General features: G+C 49.1%; 1 protein-coding gene across 1 annotated transcript; it reads left to right on the forward strand.

The window, feature by feature from the left end:
* Positions 1-1,997: 1,997 nt before the first annotated feature.
* On the forward strand, positions 1,998-14,979 carry LOC119435734 (uncharacterized). The gene is made up of 3 exons (XM_037702460.1): positions 1,998-3,074; positions 8,920-9,143; positions 14,820-14,979. The coding sequence occupies exons 1-3, from the start codon at positions 1,998-2,000 to the stop codon at positions 14,977-14,979; spliced, it is 1,461 nt and encodes a 486-aa protein (XP_037558388.1).
* The last annotated feature ends 8,521 nt before the right edge of the window (positions 14,980-23,500 follow it).

Genomic DNA, 23,500 nt, shown 5'->3' on the forward strand with positions numbered 1-23,500 from the left:
TATGGCCAAACTTGAACAAGTAATTAAACACAACACCGCGCCGCCACCAGCCACACCCCCACAGCAACCAAATGAAGTAGTGACACACCTAACGCTACAGCAAACACTACAAGACATGGAGAAGATAGTAGTCAGCTCTCTCACCGAAAATGTCATCCAACTATTCAGCGTGCTTCAAGCCAAAATTGAGAACATAGCTGCCAACCTCGCGCAGGTAACTGTTACACAGAACCAACACTCCACCTCCATACAGGCGCTTCAGACTCAACGCCGAAAATGCGCCTTGTCATGCGAACAACGCCCCTCCCGCAATCGCAGCTGTGCCCGTTCCATCGGGAGCGATTCAAGCCCGCCAGCCCACCTAGTCTCCCAATATGGCCCCAAACCATAAGCCAAGCCCTACCGAACACATTGAAGTATGGCAATGGAACTGCAGAGGTTTCAGACGAAAACAGGGTCTCCTGAAGCAATACCTCTGCACCACCCCCGTAAGACCTGACATTATCTGCTTGCAAGAGATTGGAGCCGACAGAACCCCTACGCTAGCCGGCTACTACACGATCCACCAACCCCACATGGCGAAGGTTGCAATCCTCGTCGCAAAAGACATCACTGTTATCGAGCACTCGTTGTGAGAACTGGAGGTTGAGCACTTAACCATAGAGATCGTGCCCAACAAACGGAGATGAAAGAGCACATTCGTGGTTAACACGTACGAGCCACCAAGGCCGGCGAAGGCCGATTTCACCAACCTCCTTTCCGAAGCCAATCGACTGGCGCAAGCAAACTAGCTTATCGTAGTCGGGGACTTCAACTCCCCTCACCGGGACTGAGGGTATCAGTCAAACTCAGCAAGAGGAGTGACAGTCGCGCGAGCAATACAAGTTCTACGACTGGAACTCTTTACCGACCCTCTATATCCGACCAGGGAAGGCAACAGCGTCACCCGTGACTCCTGCCCCGACCTCACCTTGACCAAGAACGTCGCCGAGGCCATGTGGACGAACCTAGGAGAAACCCTGGGCAGCAACCACTCTATACTCGGCACGTCCATATCATTAGTAAAATTAGAAGACATCTGGGGGCCGCCCATATCACCGACTGGCCAAATTCCGCAATGCACCCGTCCCATCAGGTCCAATCCAGTTGATACACGTCTGGAGCGAAGACATCAGACAGGCATACAAGACAGCCACAGAAACAATACACCGCACACTGGAAGCCCCAGAGGTAGACCGCCACCTTCTCAAGCTATGGCAAAAGCGCAGCCGGCCCATGGGAAAAGGCAACAGCTAAACAGATCCCTCCGCCTGCAGATTGCACAGCTCACAGAGGGCGCTCAGGCATACGCCACCAACCTAGCACAGCAAAACTGGCAACAGTATTGTGAGTCACTGCGGAGAACGCTGGAAACCTCCCGTACGTGGGAAATCCTGCGGAACCTCATCAACCCCTGAAAATCTAAATCTGAATCTACACGCACCCTGAAGCGTATGGCTCACCTCTTTCCGGCAGACAACGTAGCGCTACTTCTGGCTCTAAGGGACAAATACATCGGCACCAGCACCGCGCCACCCTTCTCTGCGACCTATCAGGGTGAGGAAAATCCGGCACTCGACGCTCCCATCTCCGAAGCCGAGGTGTACGCCGCCGTACGATCCTGCAACCCAAATACGACGGCTGGAGCAGACAAAATTAACAACGCCATGATCCGCAACCTGAGCAAGGCACAGATCAGGGACCTCACCAAGTACTCGAATGACTCGCTCTGGGAGAAGAATGAAATTCCCTCCGAGTGGAAACACTCGGAGGGAATTTAGAGTGTTTCCGAGTGGAAACACTCGGAGATCATAGTAATCCGGAAACCGGGCAAGAAGTCGGCGGTCGAAGCTCTACGACCTATATCTCTCACATCGTGCCTGGGCAAGCTCTACAAGCGAGTCATCCAGACATGCCTCCAACACTACATAGAAGATAACAACCTTTTTCATCCATCTATGATTGGCTTCCGGTCGGGCCTGTCGACACAAGATGCCTTTCTTCTCCTGAAGGAGGAGGTACTCTCTAACATCCCGAGGGGTGGCGAACACCTCATTATGGCGCTGGATCTCAAAAGCGCGTTTGATAACGTGTCTCAGGAGGCAATCCTCTCCGAGCTCAGCAATCTCAACTGCGGCGAGCGCACCTTCCAATATGTCAAGACTTTTCTGTCCAACCGAACGGCAACAATAGGAATGGGTGACACGAGATCGAACCCTCAAGACATGCCCAACAAGGGCACACCACAGGGATCGATAATCTCCCCGCTCCTGTTCAACGTTGCCATGATCGGCGTCGCAAGGGCTCTACAGCAGATTCCGAACATCGGATACACCCTGTATGCGGACGACATTACAATCTGGACAAACTCCGGCTCTCTAGCCGAGAAGGAATACACACTCCAAGCGGCAGCAATCTGCGTCGAAACAGAGGCCATTCGATGCGGACTGCATTGCTCCCCCGACAAATCCGAAGTGATTCGCATACAGGGACACCACTACAAATCGCCAGGCAACCTGAACATTCTCCTACATGGGGTCCCAATCCGGGAAGTACCACTCATCCGGATCCTGGGCCTCTGGCTGCAGAGCGACGGAAAGGCCAACCACACACTCCAACTGCTCAAGACTACAACACAGCAGATCTCTAAGATGAACCACCGGGTGGTCAGAAACAGAAAAGGCATGCGGGAGGAAGACACGATCCTTCTGGTGCAGGCACTGGTCATCAGCCGCCTCTCCTACGGGCTCCCTTACCTCACCCTGCTCCGAGCAGACTTCAACAAAGCCAATGCGATGATACGCGTAGCCTACAAGAACGCCATCAGTCTCCCACCGTACACATCAAACGTCAACTTGGAAGCTTTGGGACTACATAACACGTTCGAGGAAATTCAGGAGGCGGTCCTCCTGTCCCAGAGAGAACGCCTCCTCTCCACAGCGACAGGCCTACACATCCTCAAGCGCATCGGCTACCCGGCAGACCTTGACGCCATCCAGTCGACCACAAACATTCCGACATCGTACCGGGCCAGAGTACACGTGGCCCCGCTCCCAAAAAACATGTCTCAATCCCACAACGAAGGCAGAAAGAAACGCCCGAGTGGACTATCTCAAACGCACAGTGGGACGGAGCCCGAGGACGGTGTACGTGGACGCCGCCCTATGTAAGGATACATCGAACGCAGCAGCAGACGTCGTGGTGGGCTCTTACGCAGAAGTCTCCAGCATCTCCATCCCGCACTGCACCGTCACAGAAGCGGAAGCTGCGGCGATCGTGCTGGCCGTTCAGTACGGCGACGCGACCTACCGAGAACTTCAATAACCGACTCCCAAGCGGCGTGTCGGCTCCTTCTTGCAGGCAGAATACCTCAAAAATTAGCTAGATTCACGACTAATCCATTGGCTATAAATTTATCGCTCAAACACCAGATCACGTGGGCTCCGGGGCACTCGGGGCTGGAGGGTAACGAGGCCGCGGACAGGCTAGCTCGAGGTCACACAAACCGAGCGGCCACAATCCTCGATCCCACTACCTTCCTCCCCGTACCCGCGGCTTACGGCGCGCGACTTCAACACCTGCGCAAACAACGTCAGATTTACCTCCCACCACACAAGGGGCTAAACGCACAGGAAGCACGGGACTGGAGACAGCTCCAGACCAACACCTTCCCTAACTTACACAAATACAGCATTATCTTCTCAGAACACTACAAAGACGCATGCCCATGGTGCAACGAACGGCCCACCACCTACCACGTCACGTGGGGGTGTACGGGCCCCAAACCCCCAGACATACAAACACAACAACCGGAGGAGCAGTGGGAGGCCACTCTGTCCAGCCCCGACCTAGCGACCCAGCGCGGACTGGTAATCCAGGCGAGAGCGGCAGCCAAGGCCACTGGGGTCTTGAAATGAATACTCCACTCAATGTACATTTTCCTCCGTATTTATTTTCTCTCTGTGAATAAACGTTTTCTACTACTACTACCTCGTGAACAGACTCAATTGAGGTTCGCGGGAGCACCCTCGACCGACCCTACGTGAGCGGGAAACCAGTGATTCGAATGATGCGTGAGAGCATCCGGACTGGAGACGCTAAGAAGACGAGCAGCTTGCTCGGCGATGCGACCCTTCTGAAAAGCTCTAACTACCGTTTTGGAATCGCTATAGATCTCCGACCCACGACCATCTAGCAGGGCGAGTGCGATGGCGGCTTGCTCAGCGACTTCGGGGTCTGAAGTGCGAATCGAGCGTTATTGGAAATCTTGACGCTGGAGTCGACCACGACGACGGCAAATGTCTTCCCATTGCTGTACTCCGCGGCGTCGATGACGCTTCCTCTGATGCCTTGTTGCTTGATCTGCTTGAGGATCGCTACTGCTCTCACCTTGCGTCTGCCCTCGTTGTGGTCGGGCTGGACGTTTCGGGGCACGGGGGCCACTTCGAACTTCTCTCGAATGCACCTAGGGATCGGGTATACTGACCTTTGAGGATCCCGCAGGAGGGTAACCAAGCTCTTTGAGGATGCGTTTACCTGCCGCTGTGGTGGTCAGGCGAGCTAGTTGCGTGCGTTCTTTGGCTTCGGCAATCTCCTCGGCCGTGTTGTGTACCTCCAGCTTGAGGAGATCTTCGGTATGGGTCCTTATGGGTAGCCCGAGAGCCCTTTTGACTACTTTGCGGATGAGAGCGTTGAGCTTGTCTCGCTCCGCTCGGAGCCAGTTGTGCATAGAATTCGTGTACGTGAAGTGGCATAATACGAAGGCTTTGATCAGGCTGAGGAGACTGGCATCCTTCATGCCTCGGTGTCTGTTTGCGATTCTGCGAACGAGGCGGAAAGCGTTGTCCGTCGTTGCGATGATCTTGCGGAGAACCGTTCCGTTCCCGCCGTTGAATTCGACAAACATTCCCAGGACCCGAATGACGTCGACCCTGGGTATCACCCCCTCCACCCCCCCCCCCCCCCCCCCGTCACAAGTGTGAAGACTGATGCTGTTTTCGGAAACTGGCTTCCAATCTTTCGGTCGGCCTCTCTTTTCTGTATAGCAGAAGCTCCTACTTGGCGGGGGAGCGCCGAAGTCCGGTGGGGCGGAGATACTCCTCGATCACGTCGATCGCCTCCTGCATGGCTTCTTCGACTCTGCCCTTGCAGCCCCCGACGCACCAGATGGTAATGTCGTCGGCGTAGATTGTGTGCTTGACGTCCTCGACGCGTGCCAACCTCTCGCAAAGACCGATCATACAATCATACTTGATTACTTTCACGGCATCCTGTGCCGAGAGTCCGGCGCGGAAGCCGATCATGTATGTATAAACCTCGTTGTCTTCAAGGTACCCCGTTGGCGACTTTACAATTAAATTTCTAGTAGGTAAAGCGGAGACTTCCGCTTAACACGTGTTGTCATGGCAATCGTGGAGCTCCTAGGTGCTTAGGGACATAATCGCTTAGGGACTTTTGAGAAACTGGTCTCCGCTGAGCGTGGCTCTCTTATCTCCGGGACCGAGCGCAGCGACCTTGCCGAGCGCAGCTCCTACGTGCGAGCGAATCGTTTAGGGCGCGTTGAATGTCTGGCGGTGTCTGGCCCATGCCGGCCGCGCTTTATTATTGTAGCGTTTGTTCTAGTGGCGGAAATCCTTGCAGTAGTGGTGGTGTGACATGACGGCTTTTGATTTCGGTGAACTGTGGTGGTGTAAACAAGCGGATACTGCTTGCGTTTGTGCCCCGGTGCTGAAGAGGAAGCCGCAGTGCCGGGCGCCGAAGCGAAGCGGTGGTCGTTGGGGTGTTGCGGAGCGCAGCGTAGCAACACCCCAAATAAAAAAACACTGCTCCAGTCAGGTAGACTGTTCCCCCCCTGATAGTGAGATTATATTTGGATCATCAAAACAGTGATGCGTTTATTTAGGAATACCATCGTTTCTCTCTCGCACCCCCTTGTCCTCGCGCCTGCGAGAGAGAAACGATGGTATTCCTAAATAAACGCATCACTGTTTTGATAATCCAAATATAATCTCGCCATCCTCGCGCCTGCGAGAGAGAAACGATGGTATTCCTAAATAAACGCATCACTGTTTTGATGATCCAAATATAATCTCACTATCAGGGGGGGAACAGTCTACCTGACTGGAGCAGTATTTTTTTAATAGGGGTGTTGCTACGCGGCGCTCCGCAACACCCCAACGACCGCCGCTTCGCGTCGGCGGCCGGCACTGCGGCTTCCGCCGCAGCACCGGGGTACAAACGCGAGCAGTATCCGCTTGTTTACACCACCACAGTTCACCGAGATCAAAAGCCGTCATGCCCCACCACCACTACTGCAAGGATTTCCGCCACTAGAACAAACGCTACAATATTGAAGCGCGGCCGGCGTGGCCCAGACACCGCCTGACATTCAACGCGCCCTGAACGATTCGCTCCCTACGCACATAGGAGCTGCTCGGCAAGGCCGCTGCGCCCGGTCCCGGAGATAAGAGAGCCACGCTCAGTAACTAACAGCCGCCGCGCCGCCACGCAGACCAGTGCCTCAACAGTCCCTAAGCGATTATGTTCCTAGGCACCTAGGAGCTCCACGATTGCCATGACAACTCGTGTTAAGCGGAGGTCACGTGACCCGCAGTGCCACGCCCCCGCTGTACCTACTAGCAATTGTAATGTCGCCTACCCGTTGAGCCTGTTGAGGATGACGCGCTCCATGACCTTGCCGACGCAGGACGTTAGAGAAATCGGCCTGAGGTTCTCGATGTTCCTTTCTTTACTGCTGCGCGCCCGGTACTTCCAGGTCCCGAACAGTATGCGCGCGTAATAGGTGGTATTGCAATATTGACAGGAAAGTATTTTCAAGAAAGGAAACGCAAGCAAGGCAGATGACTGCGGAGTGCGCTGAGGAGCGCACTTATGTTTTATCTAGGGACTTTACACTTATGTATATAAATCACGGAGCCAATAAAGGCATTCTATACATGAAAAATGTGGGAGTAGTCGCTGTCCATACAACGTACGTGGGTCGTGTTTCACAATCTGTTGGTTGTGAAATCTCTATTGGGCCCCCTTTCGATATGTTCAACCCCAAGAGAGCCGATCACCACATCAGGCAACATCTCTACTCATTAGGGAAAAAAAAAAACAGCGGGTTCACGACGGCGCCGGAATTTGAACTTGGTGCCTCCCGCATACGAGGCGGATACTTCACAGCTAGGCCACCGCTGCGGTGGCAGATGGAGCAACGCTGGAGGGAGCGACGCAGTGCAGCAAGCACATGATTTCGTTGGGCGCCTGCGTTGCCGGTACAGCGCACTTTCAACTTTGACACACTTTCAGCCCACTTGCAACACACCCGCCATCGCTTGGATGTGAAGATTTTGGTTACGGTCGACATATGCAAGGCGTTTGACTCCGTACCTCACCCCTCGATCCTCGCTTCCGCAGCTGGCGCCGGTATCACAGGAAAGCCCTGGGCATACATACGCGGATTTCTCTGTGACCGTGAATTTCAAGTCGCTGTAGGTCAGACACTCTCCGCACCGAAGAAATCACGAGTGGGAGTGCCGCAAGGCGCAGTCCTCTCGCCGTTGCTGTTCAACTTGGTGATGGCACCACTTTGCTATCGCCTGCCTGATACACCTGGACTTAGCTTCAGTGTGTATGCGGACTATGTCACAATATGGACTAACGGAGGCTCCGACGGCGACCAGTCCGATGCCATTCAAACCGGACTCGACACCATAGCCACATTTCTGAAGGAGGTCGGACTCACACCTTCTTCTGACAAAACTAACTTCGTAGTACTGGGCACGAAGGCAGCCCGTTCTGCCTCGCAATTTTCGTTCACCTTTGACGGTGAGCAAATAACTCAGCAAGACAGTGTTCGAGTTCTAGGCATCTACATCGATGGCAGATGGTGGTGCAACGACATGGCTTCGCAACATCACTCGGACCTGGCATCAGATACTCCACCTAATCCGCCGCATCGCGTCCAAGAACTGGGGAAGTGAGGAGCGAACTCTCCGTCGTCTCGTGACTGCTCTAGACTAATCTCACGTGCTGTGTATGGTTATAACTTCTACACTCTTACCCAAAAGCTACGAAAAAAAACTGAAATCGCTCAACCACGAAGCCATGAGGGTTGTCACCGGCCTGCCGCGTTTCACACCCTTACATGCACCGCCTTGCCGAAATGACCCAGGGCCGGTATTTTGTAGCGATGACTTTCTGGTAATAATGCCTTATCGCGCTTTGTCAGTGGTCAGAGCGACGGTCTGCTCGCGTTATCAACGGGATCAGCCGGCCGTGAGTGGTGGATGATAAAACTACAATAGAATAAGTCATAAGTCATCGCTACAAAATCGCGGCCCAGATGAATCCGATCGAGGCAATAGCCGAGGCTGCGAAGCATTCACAACAGTTCCGACTAAGAGCCACGATATCTGGTCGCAGTCTTACGCAAGGCGGCATGAGGGAAAAGTTCGCGACGCTCCTCCCCATCACGCTGTCTACACCGACGCCGCCCTCAGTGACGAAGCTTCAGCCATAGCCTACTATTGCCCACGCACCGCCACGGCCTACTCCTCCTGTCGTCCTGCCTGCAACGACCCATTAACGGGGGAACTGGCTGCGATATCCGCTGTATGCGACGCCGTCCTCAAGCCTCCTTTCGCAGCCTTCACTCATCACACAGTTTACACAGACTCACAGGCTTCCATAAAGGCCTGCGCCCGGCTGGGCTCGCGCAATTGATGGTGCTGTTCACTCAATACACCGGGCGATCTGAATCGCCCACGAGGCTGGCCACACTGTCCGCCTCGCATGGGTACCAGGTCACGCTGGGGTCGCTGGCAACCGAATGGACCGACTCTCTGGCAAGGGAGCTTCTTTCCTGCCCGTCAGAGACTGCGTCCACAAGTGCCTGACGACCCGTACCCCATCGTCCCGGACACAGTCCTGGCAGAGGCGAAGGCTGCTCGAAGGGCCGCGCTCCGGAACATCCTCCCGGAAAATCCTACGCCCCTGCCAGGGAAGTTCACCCGTGCTGAGGCCACACGCCTGCGACGCATCGTCACGGAGACAGCAGTGAAACCAGCTCACCGCGCCATGATGCGCCTCCAGACCTGGCAATCAGCCACTTGCCGCTCCTGTCCAGGGAACCAGCTGCTGGATCAGAACCATATACTCTGGGGCTGCTCGGATCTCGCCGAGCACCGGAGAAGAGCGATAGCCACCCTTCCCCCTACTCTGAGGCATCAGGATTTGGACGCCTGGCGCCTTCCCACTGGTCCCCCCGAGAGACGGCGCCTCATATTCCAGTCGTTACTACAATTTTTACAAGAGTCAAAAATGATTAATAATATTTGAACCTCCTCTTTTACCCCTCCCTCCGCCCTGATGGATTCATTTCCTGGGGGCGGAAACTTTTTATGATTATTTTAATAAACGTTTTAACAACAACATCAACTTTGACGATCCGGTCAGCTGGATAACGTGGCTGGAGTAGTACGAAGACTACGCTTATGCCACCGGCATCAACAGAACCACAAAAGAAACAAGGGTACGAACATTGCTTCATTCTATGGGAACGCGAGCACGCCGCATCCTATAATCATTGAAATGGTCATTCTTCTTCTTTCTGAGGTTTTACGTGCCAAAACCAGTTCTGATTATGAGGCATGCCGTAGTGGAGGGCTCCGGATTAATTTTGACCACCTGGGGTTCTTTAACGTGCACTCATGCTTCATAGGAAATTGTCAGAAACTGACGTGACACATATATGAAGTGGTTAAAAGCAAGTTTTCTTCATACTTCATCCATCCCGTGAATTAAGTCCACGAGATTTATCGTAATCACAAGCGGGTTAGCAAGAAGGCGAGAACGTAGACGCATTCTTCACGGCTGTGCGTCACATTGCCAAGAAATGGGCACACCAAAGATGGATCAGGCTGTTGCGAGATCGCTTTGGCGACGGTCTTGAGGAACGACAGCAATATGATTTCCGAGCACCTTTGCGGCATTACGAATTTAACGCTGGACAAGGTACTCCAGCATGCGGCTGCACTAAGATGCCGCACGCGCCAAGCGTGAAAGAGCAGTCCACGCGTCCGTCAATGTAGGCGCTGCACCCCTCTCTATATAAAGTAGCGCCAACTACTTCCCTGCTTCTCCGTTCCACTGTCGCGCTCGGCGCGGCCAGCGCGATCGAGGCGCGATTAATAATTTGTCGGTTTAGCCTATAATCGATTAATCAATTTCGATGCGGGGTTTTTCATCGATTAGTCGATTAATCGGCTTTTCTTTCCGGGCGCTTTAATAAGGCTGAAAGACAGTTACCTACTCACGCAAGTACCTATTTTAACGTTATGAAAGGTGGGACCAGGATAACAATACAAGCGTATAAACGTTTGATAAAGAGTAATGTTTAATTTGTTAAAGGCCAACTATAATTGCCACTAGTGACTATAGTGAAGGAATAAACAATATATGTTAAAAATGGCACTTACTGAGTGAACCACTCGAGGATTAAACAAGAAATAGAAAAAAAATGGCACTTCATAAGAAAAATGGCACAAGTGAAAGGCGAGGTCTAACTAAAGTATGCAAAAATTGCAATACTAATAGGGAGAGCAGAAAATTAATGGTTCATGTTATTGAACCACATGCTCTTTTCCACAGAGCGAAGGAATGTTAATTGGCTGAGGTGTTTTGGTGACAACCGGCACCTTCTTTGACTGGCCACGCAACCAGCGTGTGAGAAACGCCGCTCCGACGCTACAGGTGTTGCTGGGATGGACAAAAACTTCATCGCTACTTCAAATACGTGCTCCAAACCCATGCGCATGCTATGCCACGTCTCCAGTGGGCTGGGATTGGCACGCCGATCAACGACTAGGTTGTTACAGTATGCCTTCGCAATTATACCAATGCAGTTACGGCGAAGTGCCTGGTCAACGGCGGTCCAGATACCATAAGAAGGAGGCGCCGTATTCGGCCTAGCAAGATCTTCTTCTAGAGCACGGCCGGTAGCACCGACCTTTTCAGCAACTTTTCCACCGGCATGCCCGGTGTTTTTATTATTCAAAATTATATTAAAGTTTTTCTTCTCATGGCTTTTCCTTGCTATAATTGAATATATCATGTTGTTCACATACTGAAGTACCGGACAATCATTGCCACCGCTGCTGAGGATGTTCGAAAACATACTTGTACCGCAGGTCAAAAATCGTCGCGGCCGTGTACGGTCGCAGGTACTCGATGCCATGTTCACTTCTGAGAGCAGCTTTTGCTGCAAGTTGAGAGTGACGGGGTGACTGGGCTGGAAGTTGTGGATACGCTGTAAAAGAAAATGAAGATTTACCGCATTTTAAAGACAACAGTGTTTATTATGCCGCTGTTCTTTCAGCATGTGTGCTGTCCGACAGTGTAAGTTCAGGCATGCTTAACGGACAATGTGACATGCGAACTGTCGGCGTGTATGTGAGTACAGAGTAGCCACTCGAACTCAAAATTATTGAGTAAAGATAATTCACCTGCTTTAGGCCGTACACCATCGGGATTACATCGCTGAGTGTCACGGAACGACCCTTCGAAACCATAAGCGTGGCTTCCTCCAACGGCTTAATAGGTCCTTTACTTCGCCAAGAACGTCACGCTGGTTACGAGATTTAGATTGGGCGGCTTTCGCCGAGTGGCTCCTCTCTCCCTCTGAACCTGTAAGTCGACCCGGCTGGCAGGCTCGTACAACTTCAAGAAACGCTCCAACATGTAATAGCAAAAATTCCACCGGGCCGTGACTTCCTGGATTCATTGCAATGCATCATGCTCCTGCTTGCCGTCCTGGAGCTGCATTTCCACCAATGTTCGTGACGCAACATCGCTGGTGCGAAAGAAGCGAATGATCATCTTCACCTTTATTAGCAGCGGCCAAAGGTCAACGAGGGGTGTACCGTCATCGGCGGCGGCATCGGCATCAGGGACGTCCTCCAGCGCAGCCTCAGCATCTTGTTCATTCTCCAGGACCACCAGAATCTCACGCGCTTCAAGTTCCGAAGGGGTTTTCCACACTGCTAGGTGAAATGCAAGAACGCCCGTGTGCTTGCGTTGTAGTGCACGCTAAAGAACCAAAGGTGGTCAAAATTAATGCGGAGCCCTCCACTACGGCGTGCCTCATAATTAGAACTGGTTTTGGCACGTAAAACCCCCGAAAGAAGAAGACCAATGGTCGCAGCTTGACCTACTTGGTTTAGAAGATGGGCTACACAGGGTGGCGCGGGGTGTCCCCTGCGCCTTCTCTGGACCTCAATAAAGTTATTTTACTCACACAGAAAATGTGTTTATCGGCACAACATTTTTCGCCGACAGCTACCTTACTGTTCTGTCCACCATCTGTGATGACAGCGCGGACCTTCTTGTTGTCAATATTCCATTCGTCGCACAATTCGCGCATTGCTACGTGAAGATTCAAACTTGTTTTCCTTTCTGGCATCTACTTAAAGCCAGTTTCGACATTCACTAGTTTGGTACCTAAAACAGTAAAACATTGTTTATTAGGAGTATGCACAGAGAATATGGTTACGCGTCATGGCAAAGGAAAATGGTTTCTCATTTCTCAAATTTCCCAGAAAATATTTACCTTCTCTAAAATTAACCGTGATGCCTAGGTACGACCGCATTGTACTTTCATATGTCCAAAGATCAGCCGTAAGGTTCAGATGATCAGCTGATTGAATTCTCCGCCCATAATGTGCCCTCAGCTCCTCCTACTTAACCTCGAGGCTCTTTGAGACAGTATGCTCAGTGGGAGGCTTGTAGAGTGGCTACAATGCCTTCACGAACGTCTTGAAGCCATCCTTCGTGGCTGTGATCCGAGGCAAGTCGTCGTGCGCGATCATGTATCCGAGTGCATTCTCTTGACGGACCCCTGAAAAACAGCAACAGATAAAGGCACGCCGTCGTAGCCATTGACAAGCTCCTCTTCTCGCTCTGCGAAAGTCACCGATCGCGACTATGAAGAGTTACTTGCAAACACAATAGCAACGGATAGGCACTTTTCCATGGGTCCCGCAAACGAGGAAGAAACAAATCCTGGAGGGCTTGTCGAGGCATTCGTGGGTTTTCTAGTTGCAGCCCAAGTGAATTATGTTACGTGAATTTGTTACATTGGTTACAAGGGTTTTGCAAAAGCTCTACTTACATATCACTAGATTTTTTAGAGCTCTGAGTAATATATAAATTTTATCCGCTTTATATGTACTATTAGGTGCAAGTGACAGAACTGTGATATGGTATTTGATTGCTGAGTTACAATGTTGTAAACATGATACTTTCGTTTTCTGAAAATTTTCTATTTTTGCCAATGTTTATTAAAAAATGACGAAATGTTACGTGAATTTGTTACATTGGTTACAAGGGTTTTGCAAAAGCTCTACTTACATATCACTCGTTCTTTTTTGAGAGCTCTGAGTAATATATAAATTTTATCCGCTTTATATGTACTATTAGGTGCAAGTGACATAACTGTGATATCATATTTGATTGCTGAGTTACAATGTTGTAAACATGATACTTTCGTTTTCTGAAAATTTTCTATTTTTGCCAATGTTTATTGAAAAATGACGAAATGAATCGAAAATTAGCAACGAACAGTTAATAGATTTTAACTTTTTCTTTTAAATGCAACAAACCTCATCAAAGTCGGAGCAGTGATTGCCGAGAAAAACGATTTCTCCTTTCTCATGTATTTAGATAGGAGCCCCTAGCTAAAGCTTCCTTTTAAATAGCGAATGAATAAAACTTCCCTAGACAGGCTGATTGGCGCCTGGAGCAGGAGGAGGATCGTTGACATCGTCGTCATCGTCGCCTTTCCTTGTAGGACGCCCCTTTGGCACTATAATGAATCATCCACGAAGTGAATGATGATGAGTGGGCGAAGCACAGGGGGTTCATTCGGGTATCCGTGAATCCCCCGTACATTGCCCACTCGAACATGCAAATGAGTGACAACACATGTGTACAGTAAGGGTTAGTTTTTGTCTTCCCTACATTCGGGGGGGGGGGGGGGGTGCGTCATAAGCCGTTCATAGTAGCTTTATTCGAGATCGTCAGTGACCTAACCAAGGTAACTCAGTTATATTTGGCTAAAATAAGGAGCGCGTTATGGGCAATCTCTAGGCTAAGTTCAAAGTGAAGGCACACATTACAATTTTGCCGTAAATTACGCATGCAAGCGATCGGGAGCTTTATGTTTCACGAACAAAGCCGAATTTATCCCGCTGCTCGGGGGAAAACTGGAAGGAATACCGAGACCAAATCTAGCAAACATAGGAGGGGAGCGTATACGCTCAATGTTCTGGCGAAGTGAAATGTGTGTTGACGACGTACTGCTTTTAAAAGTTTCTAACAATAAGTTCCCTAAAGCGTTACATGCGAGCAAGGTTTCAAACGGAACCGTCATATACGGGGATATTTTTAAAGTGTAATGACAAGAAACTGAAAATCTTATTTCAACTGCTCGAAAGAACGCTGGAAATATATTTGTAATTCTGTAAGTCGCAAACATCTGCTGACGTTCGCCCTTTTAAGTACAGTCAACATAAAGGACTTCCAATATTCACAAGAAAAGAAAAAAAAGCGAACGTCAGCAGCCTAGCTGCTCCGATGTCAGCAAGACTGCTTCGTCTTGCGTAGGCCGAGCAGCCTGCGTCCGCTCTTTCTTTTTCAGTTTGGGGCTAACTTCGCCTTTCTGTGGTGCTTCTTCCTGTCGCGTTTGCGATGACGCTTCTTTTCCCTTCGGGCTGCAGCTTCCTGCTCGTCGGATTCATCACTCCTCGCACCGCCTCCCTTCGCCTTGTCCTCCTCAGTTCCCGCGACGCCACCGGTCCTACTACCTGGCGAGATTGCTCTGCGGACGTCCAGTTGAAGTCGCCAAAGCCACCGGCCACCGAAGGCTTTGGAGCGTAAGGCGAGACGCCCGCATGACGACCAGAGCTGGTAGAGGGCCTTGGGGGGTATAAAGCATTTTTGCACCACTACAGGTTGAGGTGTGTTCGTGGCCGCCATACTATGAACGCGCGCGCGTTCTTGCTGCAGTTCTTCTCTTGGACCACTAAGAGAACGTGATACACCTGGAGTGACTGAAGGCGCCTCGGCTTTGTCGACGGCAGCGCAAACGCCTTGTCAGCTTAGCGTTGGGTAGCGAAGGCCTTAGTGGAGCGGAAGGCAGGTCGGGATTCAGCTTTCGGCGTCGAAGAGGCGGCTGTGGTTGCGCGGTCACAGAGCGGAGATGACGTAGGCGACTGCTCGCACAATTCGTTAAAGCAGTGCAGGTCTTTGTACATGCTGGAATCGGTGGCCGTTACGGGGCTTACTCTTCGAAGGGCTGGTCGGCGACGGTGCGCAGGAAGACGTGCTCGCACAACAGAGCGCAACTTTGCGCGGTGCCGGCTTCGGTCGGCTCGTGCGCCTTGGGTCGAACATGTCGAGTTCAAACAGCTCGAGTTCGCCGGGCGACGACAGAGCGTAGCTATCTGCTTGACATGAATACCACGTGACCACTTTCTGCTCCAGGGACTCGGGCCGTGGCTGGTCGTCGCCAAACTCCGACCAAGTCCGTTGAGTGTTTCCAGTGCGTGCCAACTGTGCGCTTGTAGCCTCGATCAGGTCACTGAGGTCCAGATGGCGCGTACTACTCAGGTGCTGTAGGTCTGATCCTCCTGTGCGGCCTGTACTGGACCTGTGGCCGATCCCGTCGGTGCTTACAACGCAGCGCGATCGTGTGCATTCCAGTACACCGCTGCTTTTATGGTAGTCATCTTTGCGTCCCTGTTCAATTTCTTGCGAGGCGCACGGGCTCGGCTTCCCGTATGTGACCCCTTTCGAGTGGCGAACTGCGATTGCCTCCGCTTCGCTTTCGGACGATTCCTCGACTGCGCTCCTGCGGCTGCGGCTTCCTACATTGTATGCATTTGCGTAGTTCGGCACATCGTAGCGGTCTCGCGGGATGCTTATGCTGTCGGCGTTGAGTCCAAGGGGCGCGCATGGGCGCGCGTAAATGCGCGACGCAGCGAAGTCCCGTTTGGTGATCGTCGGTCGCTGCGCCAGCGCTATCGCGGGACGGTCCGACGTTGGTGGTCCGTCGTCACCTTTTTCTAAACGGTCTAAAATCGACAGTTTTGTCTTGCCCGCGCTCCGACGGGCTCCGCCCGCCGTCGACAGTTGCGCATCCGCATTGGGAATCTCAGTAGACGAGTGCGTTCCCGCGTAATTAGAATCGTCAGTTCTTTCGAATCTACCTCCACTGTGGCTTGAACCGCAACCGGCTGAGTCTTGCTGGTCCAGGAACGGAGGCTTCCCCGGGCCAACTCCTCTGTATGATGGCCTGCTCATGTAGTATGGCCAGGCTGTGCCAAGCTGCCCGACGAGACACCAAATGGAGAACGGCGCACGAACTTGCGTGGAGAAGCCAGCTGCAGCGCTGTCGAGGACACGCGACGCAGCTCCCGGCGTCGGACGGCTTCGCACACGGTGTGGGTGCGACAGTAAAGCATAGTTCAGACGTCCAAGCGGCACATGTCATAGCGTGCCAGATGTCGCGGCCCCGTTTGAAGCATAGCACGTCGCTGTGATAATGCGTTCGCTGGTTTACGCAGATATTGCACGCCTGTGAAGAGACGAGGGCTTTCGCAGGCCTAATCATTCACCTTGCTTGCTTTGATGATGATGATGCTGCCTCAATGAATGGCACAACCCCCTGTAGGGGATAGGCTACGAACCGGGTGGTATTATGTTGGAACCTAAAATAAATTAGTTTAGAAATAAATAAGTAATAAAAAAGGAAAATAGACGAATAATTGAAGATGAGAAACGAACCGATAATAAAAAAAAATAAAGTAGTCTACACTAAGTTACTCAGCCTTGCCTAGATAGGAATAATATGAATTTAATAATAAACAAATACAGTAAAGGATATACGTAAATTTTGAATAATAATATTATAATTGTGATTTTGTGAGTGTACTTCCTGAATTTTATAAATTTATAATTTATTGAAGGATAAATAATGAATTTTTGTGTCAGAGAAAATTATAAATGGCCCGGCAAACATTTCCGTGGCTATATCCTAACACCGTGGCTCGAAGTGAGAGTATAACTGAACTGCTTAACGGCAGTCCTAGATTGCGAAGTGGAATAGCCTAAACATTGTATAACTGTTCGAAACTGATCAAATTTAATGTTACAATTGCCTAGTGTATAATTGTGTGTAATAGTGTGTCAACAGATACCAGTCCAGTATATCAAGAAAAATGAATGGTGTTACACCAGTGAATTGTAAAAATGTAGAGATGACAATAAACTTCTCTTTGTGGAACTTCCAAACTCGTTGTCGATGATTAGAAAACCGCCGACACGATAATAAAAAGTGATCGATGAATTCTTGTTCATTGCAGAGGTAGCATAATGGGGATGTCACCAGACCACTCTGTGCAAGTAAAGGTTAAGTTGTGGAATACTGCAACACAGCCTTGTAAATGTTACTTCGAATTGCCGGTTAGGACACCACTGTCGCTTCCAAGAATAATTTAGATGTATAAAGTCTGTAGATTTTGCTAATGCGAGGCTCTTCTTGTCTTCGGTCAAAGAAAACTGCCTTTATCTGGCTGCAGTGACATGCGCAGTTGCCGGCAGCACATAGATATCGCCGGACCTTTTAAAGAAGCTCGTGCTAAACAATCAGCTATTTCATTCAGATGGATGTCTCGGTGGCCTGGCACCTATGCTAAATGAACAAACCTTACGCAGGGTGGAGCTAATGTATGAAACGTTTTCAAAAGTGTAGAATTTGTTGACGCGTTCAGCACGCTGCATACAGAAAGGGAATCTGTGACGATAATAACTTTTGTAACATGTAGCGGTAACTTTCGCAATGCAAGAACTATTGCGAGAAGTTCGGCCTGAAAAACTGATGTGTAATCTGGCAGGTGAAGTGAAAAAGACCAATCGAGGGATGGTGAGTAAATTCCCACACCTGCCTTCTCTTCATACGATGAAGCATCAGTCGCTATTACATTTATTGGTAAATGTTGCAAATAGTCTTGCAAAAGGGCATTCAAATACGTTGGTGGCAGTAGTTTTGTGTTATTGGGAAAAATGTCTGCAAATTCTATTTTAAGGGACAATGTGGACTTATCAAATGGAATGATTTCTCTAATGCGAACATTTAAAGGTGCTAATTGTGCCTGCACAAATACAACCTGTGGGGTATGTAACCGTGGCCACGTGTTCTCAAAAAATGGATTTGGTTCACTAATAAATATATATATTCTGTACGTGTAAGAGGAGATTCATAAGTTATTAAGAAGGTTTGAACCGTATAAGCATGCAGAATCTCGTGTGAAGAGAAGGTAAGCGCGCTTCCTGGTACAACACGTTATTAGCCACGAATTTAGGCAGACCTAAACATATTCGAAGAGCTTCTCTCTATAAAAGAACAAGTGGTATTATTTTATATATTGCACTTCCAGGACAGAAAACACAGTCAAATTCTAAAATCGGTCGTACATACGTACGGTAGATCATAATTAATGTGTCACTTCGCATACCAGAACGCCAGTTACTTATTCTACGTAATAAACCTACGGCTCGTGTCCCTTTCGTTGCAATATTTTGTATGTGAGAAGGCCAGTTAAGTTTTCCATGCACTTGTGCACACGTGCACTTGTTTATCTTTCACCGGTGGCCGCTTTTCACCGTCTAACAAATGGTAAAAGTTATCGCTCGGCGCAGGACGCGCCTGCATGGATCGGAAGTTCCTCGAACGTTATCGATGCTTCTATCCGTTGTATCTTGTCACCGACGCTTATGTAATCTGATTGTATGAGCGACGCGAATTGTGTAGTACTTTCTGGAAGACACACGGGCACCAGGGATTACTCTGGAACCTTCGATGACTGATGTATAAAAGCTGACGCGTTTCGCCGCTGACCAGATTTCGACGATCGCCGACTGTGTTCGCCGCTATCGTTGTGCTACGAGTGCAACTTGCTTTTGTGGGCACAGTTTCGACCAATAAAAAGTCCGTTTCGTCATTCACATTTTTGCGACTGTTTTATTCACCGTCACTACTACGTGACAATAGACAGTTTTAGTTACACGCACGTAGAGGCTTTGCGTACGTAGAGCTTCTACGTGTAAGCAGTGCGCATGCGCAGAACGTAGCGGCCGCGCGCTGGTCTCACGGACGTGCGTGAGATTCGATTTTTTGCGTGCGTTTCTTGCGCACGTAGACAGATTCGCGCGGGGGTTTCGCGAGACCACGAACAAGCGATAGCGTGCTGAGCACGCGCAGATGGCTGGCATGGAAACACGGCGACAGGATGACTGGTCATCTATTTCATTCCATGTCAACGATGACAGCAGATAACGCTTGCACAACACACTTCCGGGCATTGCGGAGACGATGACCGGCACGCATCAATGCACATCACTGGCTTGGCTGAAATACTCATCTTGAATTGAATTGGCTACCGCAGTGTTCATATTTCGCGATAGATGTAGCTACGTGGTGCGTCGCGTACGTGTAGCTAAAAGCGTTTCAGATGGCGTGCACGTAAGGTACGTAGACTGTTCACGTTTGCGTACGTGAAGTCTCCACGTACGTGTAACTAAAACTGTCTAATATGTGATACCCAGGTACTTAAGCGACTCTACCTTTGGAACGGTTCTCTGATCATATACTAATGATAATTGTACCGGCCCGGAAAGCCGAAAGACAAGGACTGCACTTTTGTTTACGCTTAGTGACAGGTGAAGATTATGAAGCCACGTCTGTAGAACACAGAGGTACACCCGTGAGCAAAAGTACACGGACCACAAGGTAGCCAAAAAAACTGAATTTCTTCGTAATTAACAAGCATAAATTGGAATTGGCGACTACACTGAAAAGTTCCCAATGCCAAGTTTGGACTGCAGTCTTCAATTTCAAGTTGCGTTCACAGGCAGGGCAAAAATGGCTTTATCGCGCAACCCCTGGTCCGTATACTTTTGCTCATGGGTGTACGTTTGCAAGGACAGGAAAAGGGAATTGATGTGTCTTGCTGTCGCGAAAAATGCGATGTCATCTGCATAGACATATAGATGAATTTCCCGGCGCAGTGGAATTGAACTCATCAACAGGTTAAATAGTACAGGAGACAGAACAGCACCCTGGGCACCCCTCTTGTCTGATGGAACATTTTGAAGAAAAACCGTTTTGAAAACAATAAAATTTTCTGTTTCTTAGGAATGCAAAAATATATGCCGTTGTATATCTTGGAAAATTGTAGGTCTGTAATCTGTCCAGCAGTAGTAAGAACTCGACGCTGTCATAAGCATTCGCCATGTCAAGAGTCACTAAAGCACTAAATTATTTTCTATGCCGAGCAAGTTGGATACGCCTTTCCAACTCTATATGCGCACACCAAATGAAGAGACCAGGCCGGAAATCTATCTGACTTGGCTCAGTAACGAATTTATAGATATACGATCTATCATGCGTTCATATAAAACTCTTTCAATAAGTTTTACCATATTTGACGTAAGAGAAATAGGTCGAATATTGTCAAGATTGTAGCCAGCTCCTTGTTTTTTAAGTAGCGGAATTATTTTGGCTGTCCTCCATTCTTGAGGAATCCAAGCATTGTTTAGAGAATAATTCACTGTGTCCATAAGTTCTTCAGGAGACATTGCAAACAAAATTTTTAGTATGGCGCACACCCACTACGGCGGATTGGCCAAGAAGTCGGCGGTTAAACGGGTGGGGTGAGGGGATGAAACTTGAGGAAAAAAGGGAATTTTCGTGAGGGAATTTTCTAAATTATGCAATGAAACAAACTGATGTTAGAGACATTATTTTCTTATAGCAAACGTGTACTTTTTTGAAAGGAGAGCAAGCTACAGGGTAATAAATTTTAATAAATTTAATTGGAATTTTCGAAGTTAATAAATAATAATCCAGTAAATTCCCGTTAATTGGAATTTCGTCAAATTATGAATAATAAATTAGTAAATTAAGTAGGTATTCTCCTCGTGTCATCAAAGAACTCGCATACGGCCCTGCATAGGTTCCTGTGGCTAAAACCAAATGTAGATGCCCCAAAGGATACAACGTTTTCAGTGTTTATAGCAATGCCTCATTTTCGGAATGGAATTTGGAAGTATTTCTTTGTCTTCTTTGCGAATGGGCGGCAGGTTAATAAAAAATGATCAATGGTTTCAGGTTCTTTCCAGAAATGAAGTATAGCAGACATCGCCAGAACAGACATGTGTAGATAAAATTTAGGGGTAGAATATGGCATCGTAATTTTGTGAGGGAGATTTGAAATTTATGTGCGGGACACAATTCATTGTTCCAAGGGTAAATCAAATGGTTTTAGTCTGTTATTTGGAATGTCTGTTTTGCAGAGTCCCCGCAGGGGCGTCTGCGTCAGCAGGCGTTTGGTGTGTGGCGACACCACGGACCCGAGCACACGAGGGTTGGACCCTCCCGCGCTTAACCGTGCGTGGCTTAGCCGTGTCCGGGAAAAAGGGATCCTGGGGGTTGAGCCAAATGCTGAGTGCTTGGACCTTCATGGCCCCTCAGCGAAGGCAACACGCCCCTTTGGCCTCCGCTTCGCGTAGACGGCACCCCCGGACTGACCCACCCGGGGGAAATCGGTAGTTGCCTTTTCCTCTCTCTTCCCAATCTTCGTCTTTCTCTTTCACTTGCAATCTTTCCTGTCCTCTCTTTATTTTCCTTTTACTTCCGACTTCATGGGCAGCAAGGGTTAACCTTGTGCACTATATCCAGCCTTGGGTATAGGTATTTGGTTATAGTGGGGATGCACCGTTGGCGTGCACAGAACTGAATAGTTTGTCCTTTGTCGTCCCCTAGTTGGGCTCCATGGTGGGTGGCGGCCATCCCTGACAAATATAGCAATGGATACAAGAAAATCACCGGCGTCTCAGACGCCCAAAGTAGGGAGCCTACATGCAAGCGCTTGCATGCATGTAGGCTCCCTCGCCCAAAGAAGGGCGCAGCTCCCTCGAGCGCCGGGAAGAAAGGGGAAACCCCCATCACGGGGCCTGGAAAAGCCTCGTGAGCTAGCCTAATCTATCTTTCTTAGACACACAGCACAAAACACATATAAAATGCATACACAGATGCTACAGTGGAATGTTAGGGGCTTACTTCAGAATCTAGATGATATTAAGGAACTCCTAAATAAGTTCAATCCAAGGGTGCTGTGTGTCCAGGAAACACATCTCAATTCTTCACACACGAACTTCCTTCGGCACTATGCTATTTACCGAAAAGACTGCTACGACGCCCTTGCCTCGTCGGGTGGTGTGGCCATAGCAATAGATAAAGGTCTTGCTTGCCGGCAACTACAGCTTAAAACGCCCCCTAGAGGCTGTTGCGGTCCGTGCAGTGCTCTTTAATAAGCTGGTCACAATTTCCTCTTTATACATCCCCCCGAACTACAATCTATCAAAAACAGAATTTCACAGCTTTATCTATGAACTGCCCGAGCCTTATATTGTCGTAGGCGATTTTAATGCACACCACACCCTTTGGGGAGATTGTCGCTGTGAAGCTAGAGGGCACTGAGTAGAAAGCTTCCTCCTCTCTACAGGTGCATGATTACTAAATAAGAAAGAGCCTACATTTTACAGCGTGGCAAACAAAAACATATTCATCTATCGATTTAAGCATTACATCTAGTACACTCGTGCCATACCTAGAATGGAACGTGATTAAGAATCCATATGGGAGCGACCATTTTCCAATTGTCATAAAATTAACAAAAGCTGATCAGTGCTCTCCACGCGTCCCCCATTAGAAAGCCGAGTCAGCCGACTGGAAGCGTTATAAAGAACTCACACGCATGAACTGGGAAGTAGAGATGGGCAAAACGGCTCACTTTAGTGAGCGGCTCGGAACGGCTCAGCTCACTGAAATGAACCGGTTCATTTGAACGGCTCACCGGTTCACTTAAACGTGTAACCTGTGTTATGCATATTGTATAGTTATGTGGCCTTGAAAAAAAACGATATATGCATAATTTAATAACAGTGTTATTTGTATTTTCGCTATGTTTAGAAAATATTTTTACATATATTAAAAGCGTGAATTTTTTGTTGCAATGAAGCTTTCTTTTCTGATATTGGGGATAAAATGCTTATGATACTGTGACAGGCAGAATGCGACGTACTTTTTTCAGAAAAAAATATGTAACTTCATCGTCATTACAGAAGCTTGTCCGTTTTTGAGGGTACTTTAAAATCAACTTTTGTCAAACTAATAACACAAAATGATTGTACATTATGTTTCAAATTTAATAATTTATTCACATACGTACATTCACTATAATATGAGTAAGCTGTAACGCCATGCAAAATGAATGTATAAATCATTTCTTGAAGTACAATACAAAAATCATACGAAAGATCCACGAAACTGCCGCAC

The sequence above is a fragment of the Dermacentor silvarum genome, unplaced genomic scaffold (genome assembly GCF_013339745.2).
Source record: "Dermacentor silvarum isolate Dsil-2018 unplaced genomic scaffold, BIME_Dsil_1.4 Seq872, whole genome shotgun sequence".
Classification (NCBI taxonomy): Eukaryota; Metazoa; Arthropoda; class Arachnida; order Ixodida; family Ixodidae; genus Dermacentor; species Dermacentor silvarum.

What these genes read in the sequence shown, in the direction of transcription:
- LOC119435734 (XM_037702460.1), top strand. Translation starts at nt 1,998, where the DNA reads ATGATTGGCTTCCGGTCGGGCCTGTCGACACAAGATGCCTTTCTTCTC. An exon ending in CGACATCGTACCGGGCCAGA is followed by an intron (nt 3,075 to 8,919) that starts GTACACGTGGCC and finishes CCTGCCCGTCAG; the next exon opens with AGACTGCGTCCACAAGTGCC. An exon ending in ATGATGCGCCTCCAGACCTG is followed by an intron (nt 9,144 to 14,819) that starts GCAATCAGCCAC and finishes TTCGGGCTGCAG; the next exon opens with CTTCCTGCTCGTCGGATTCA.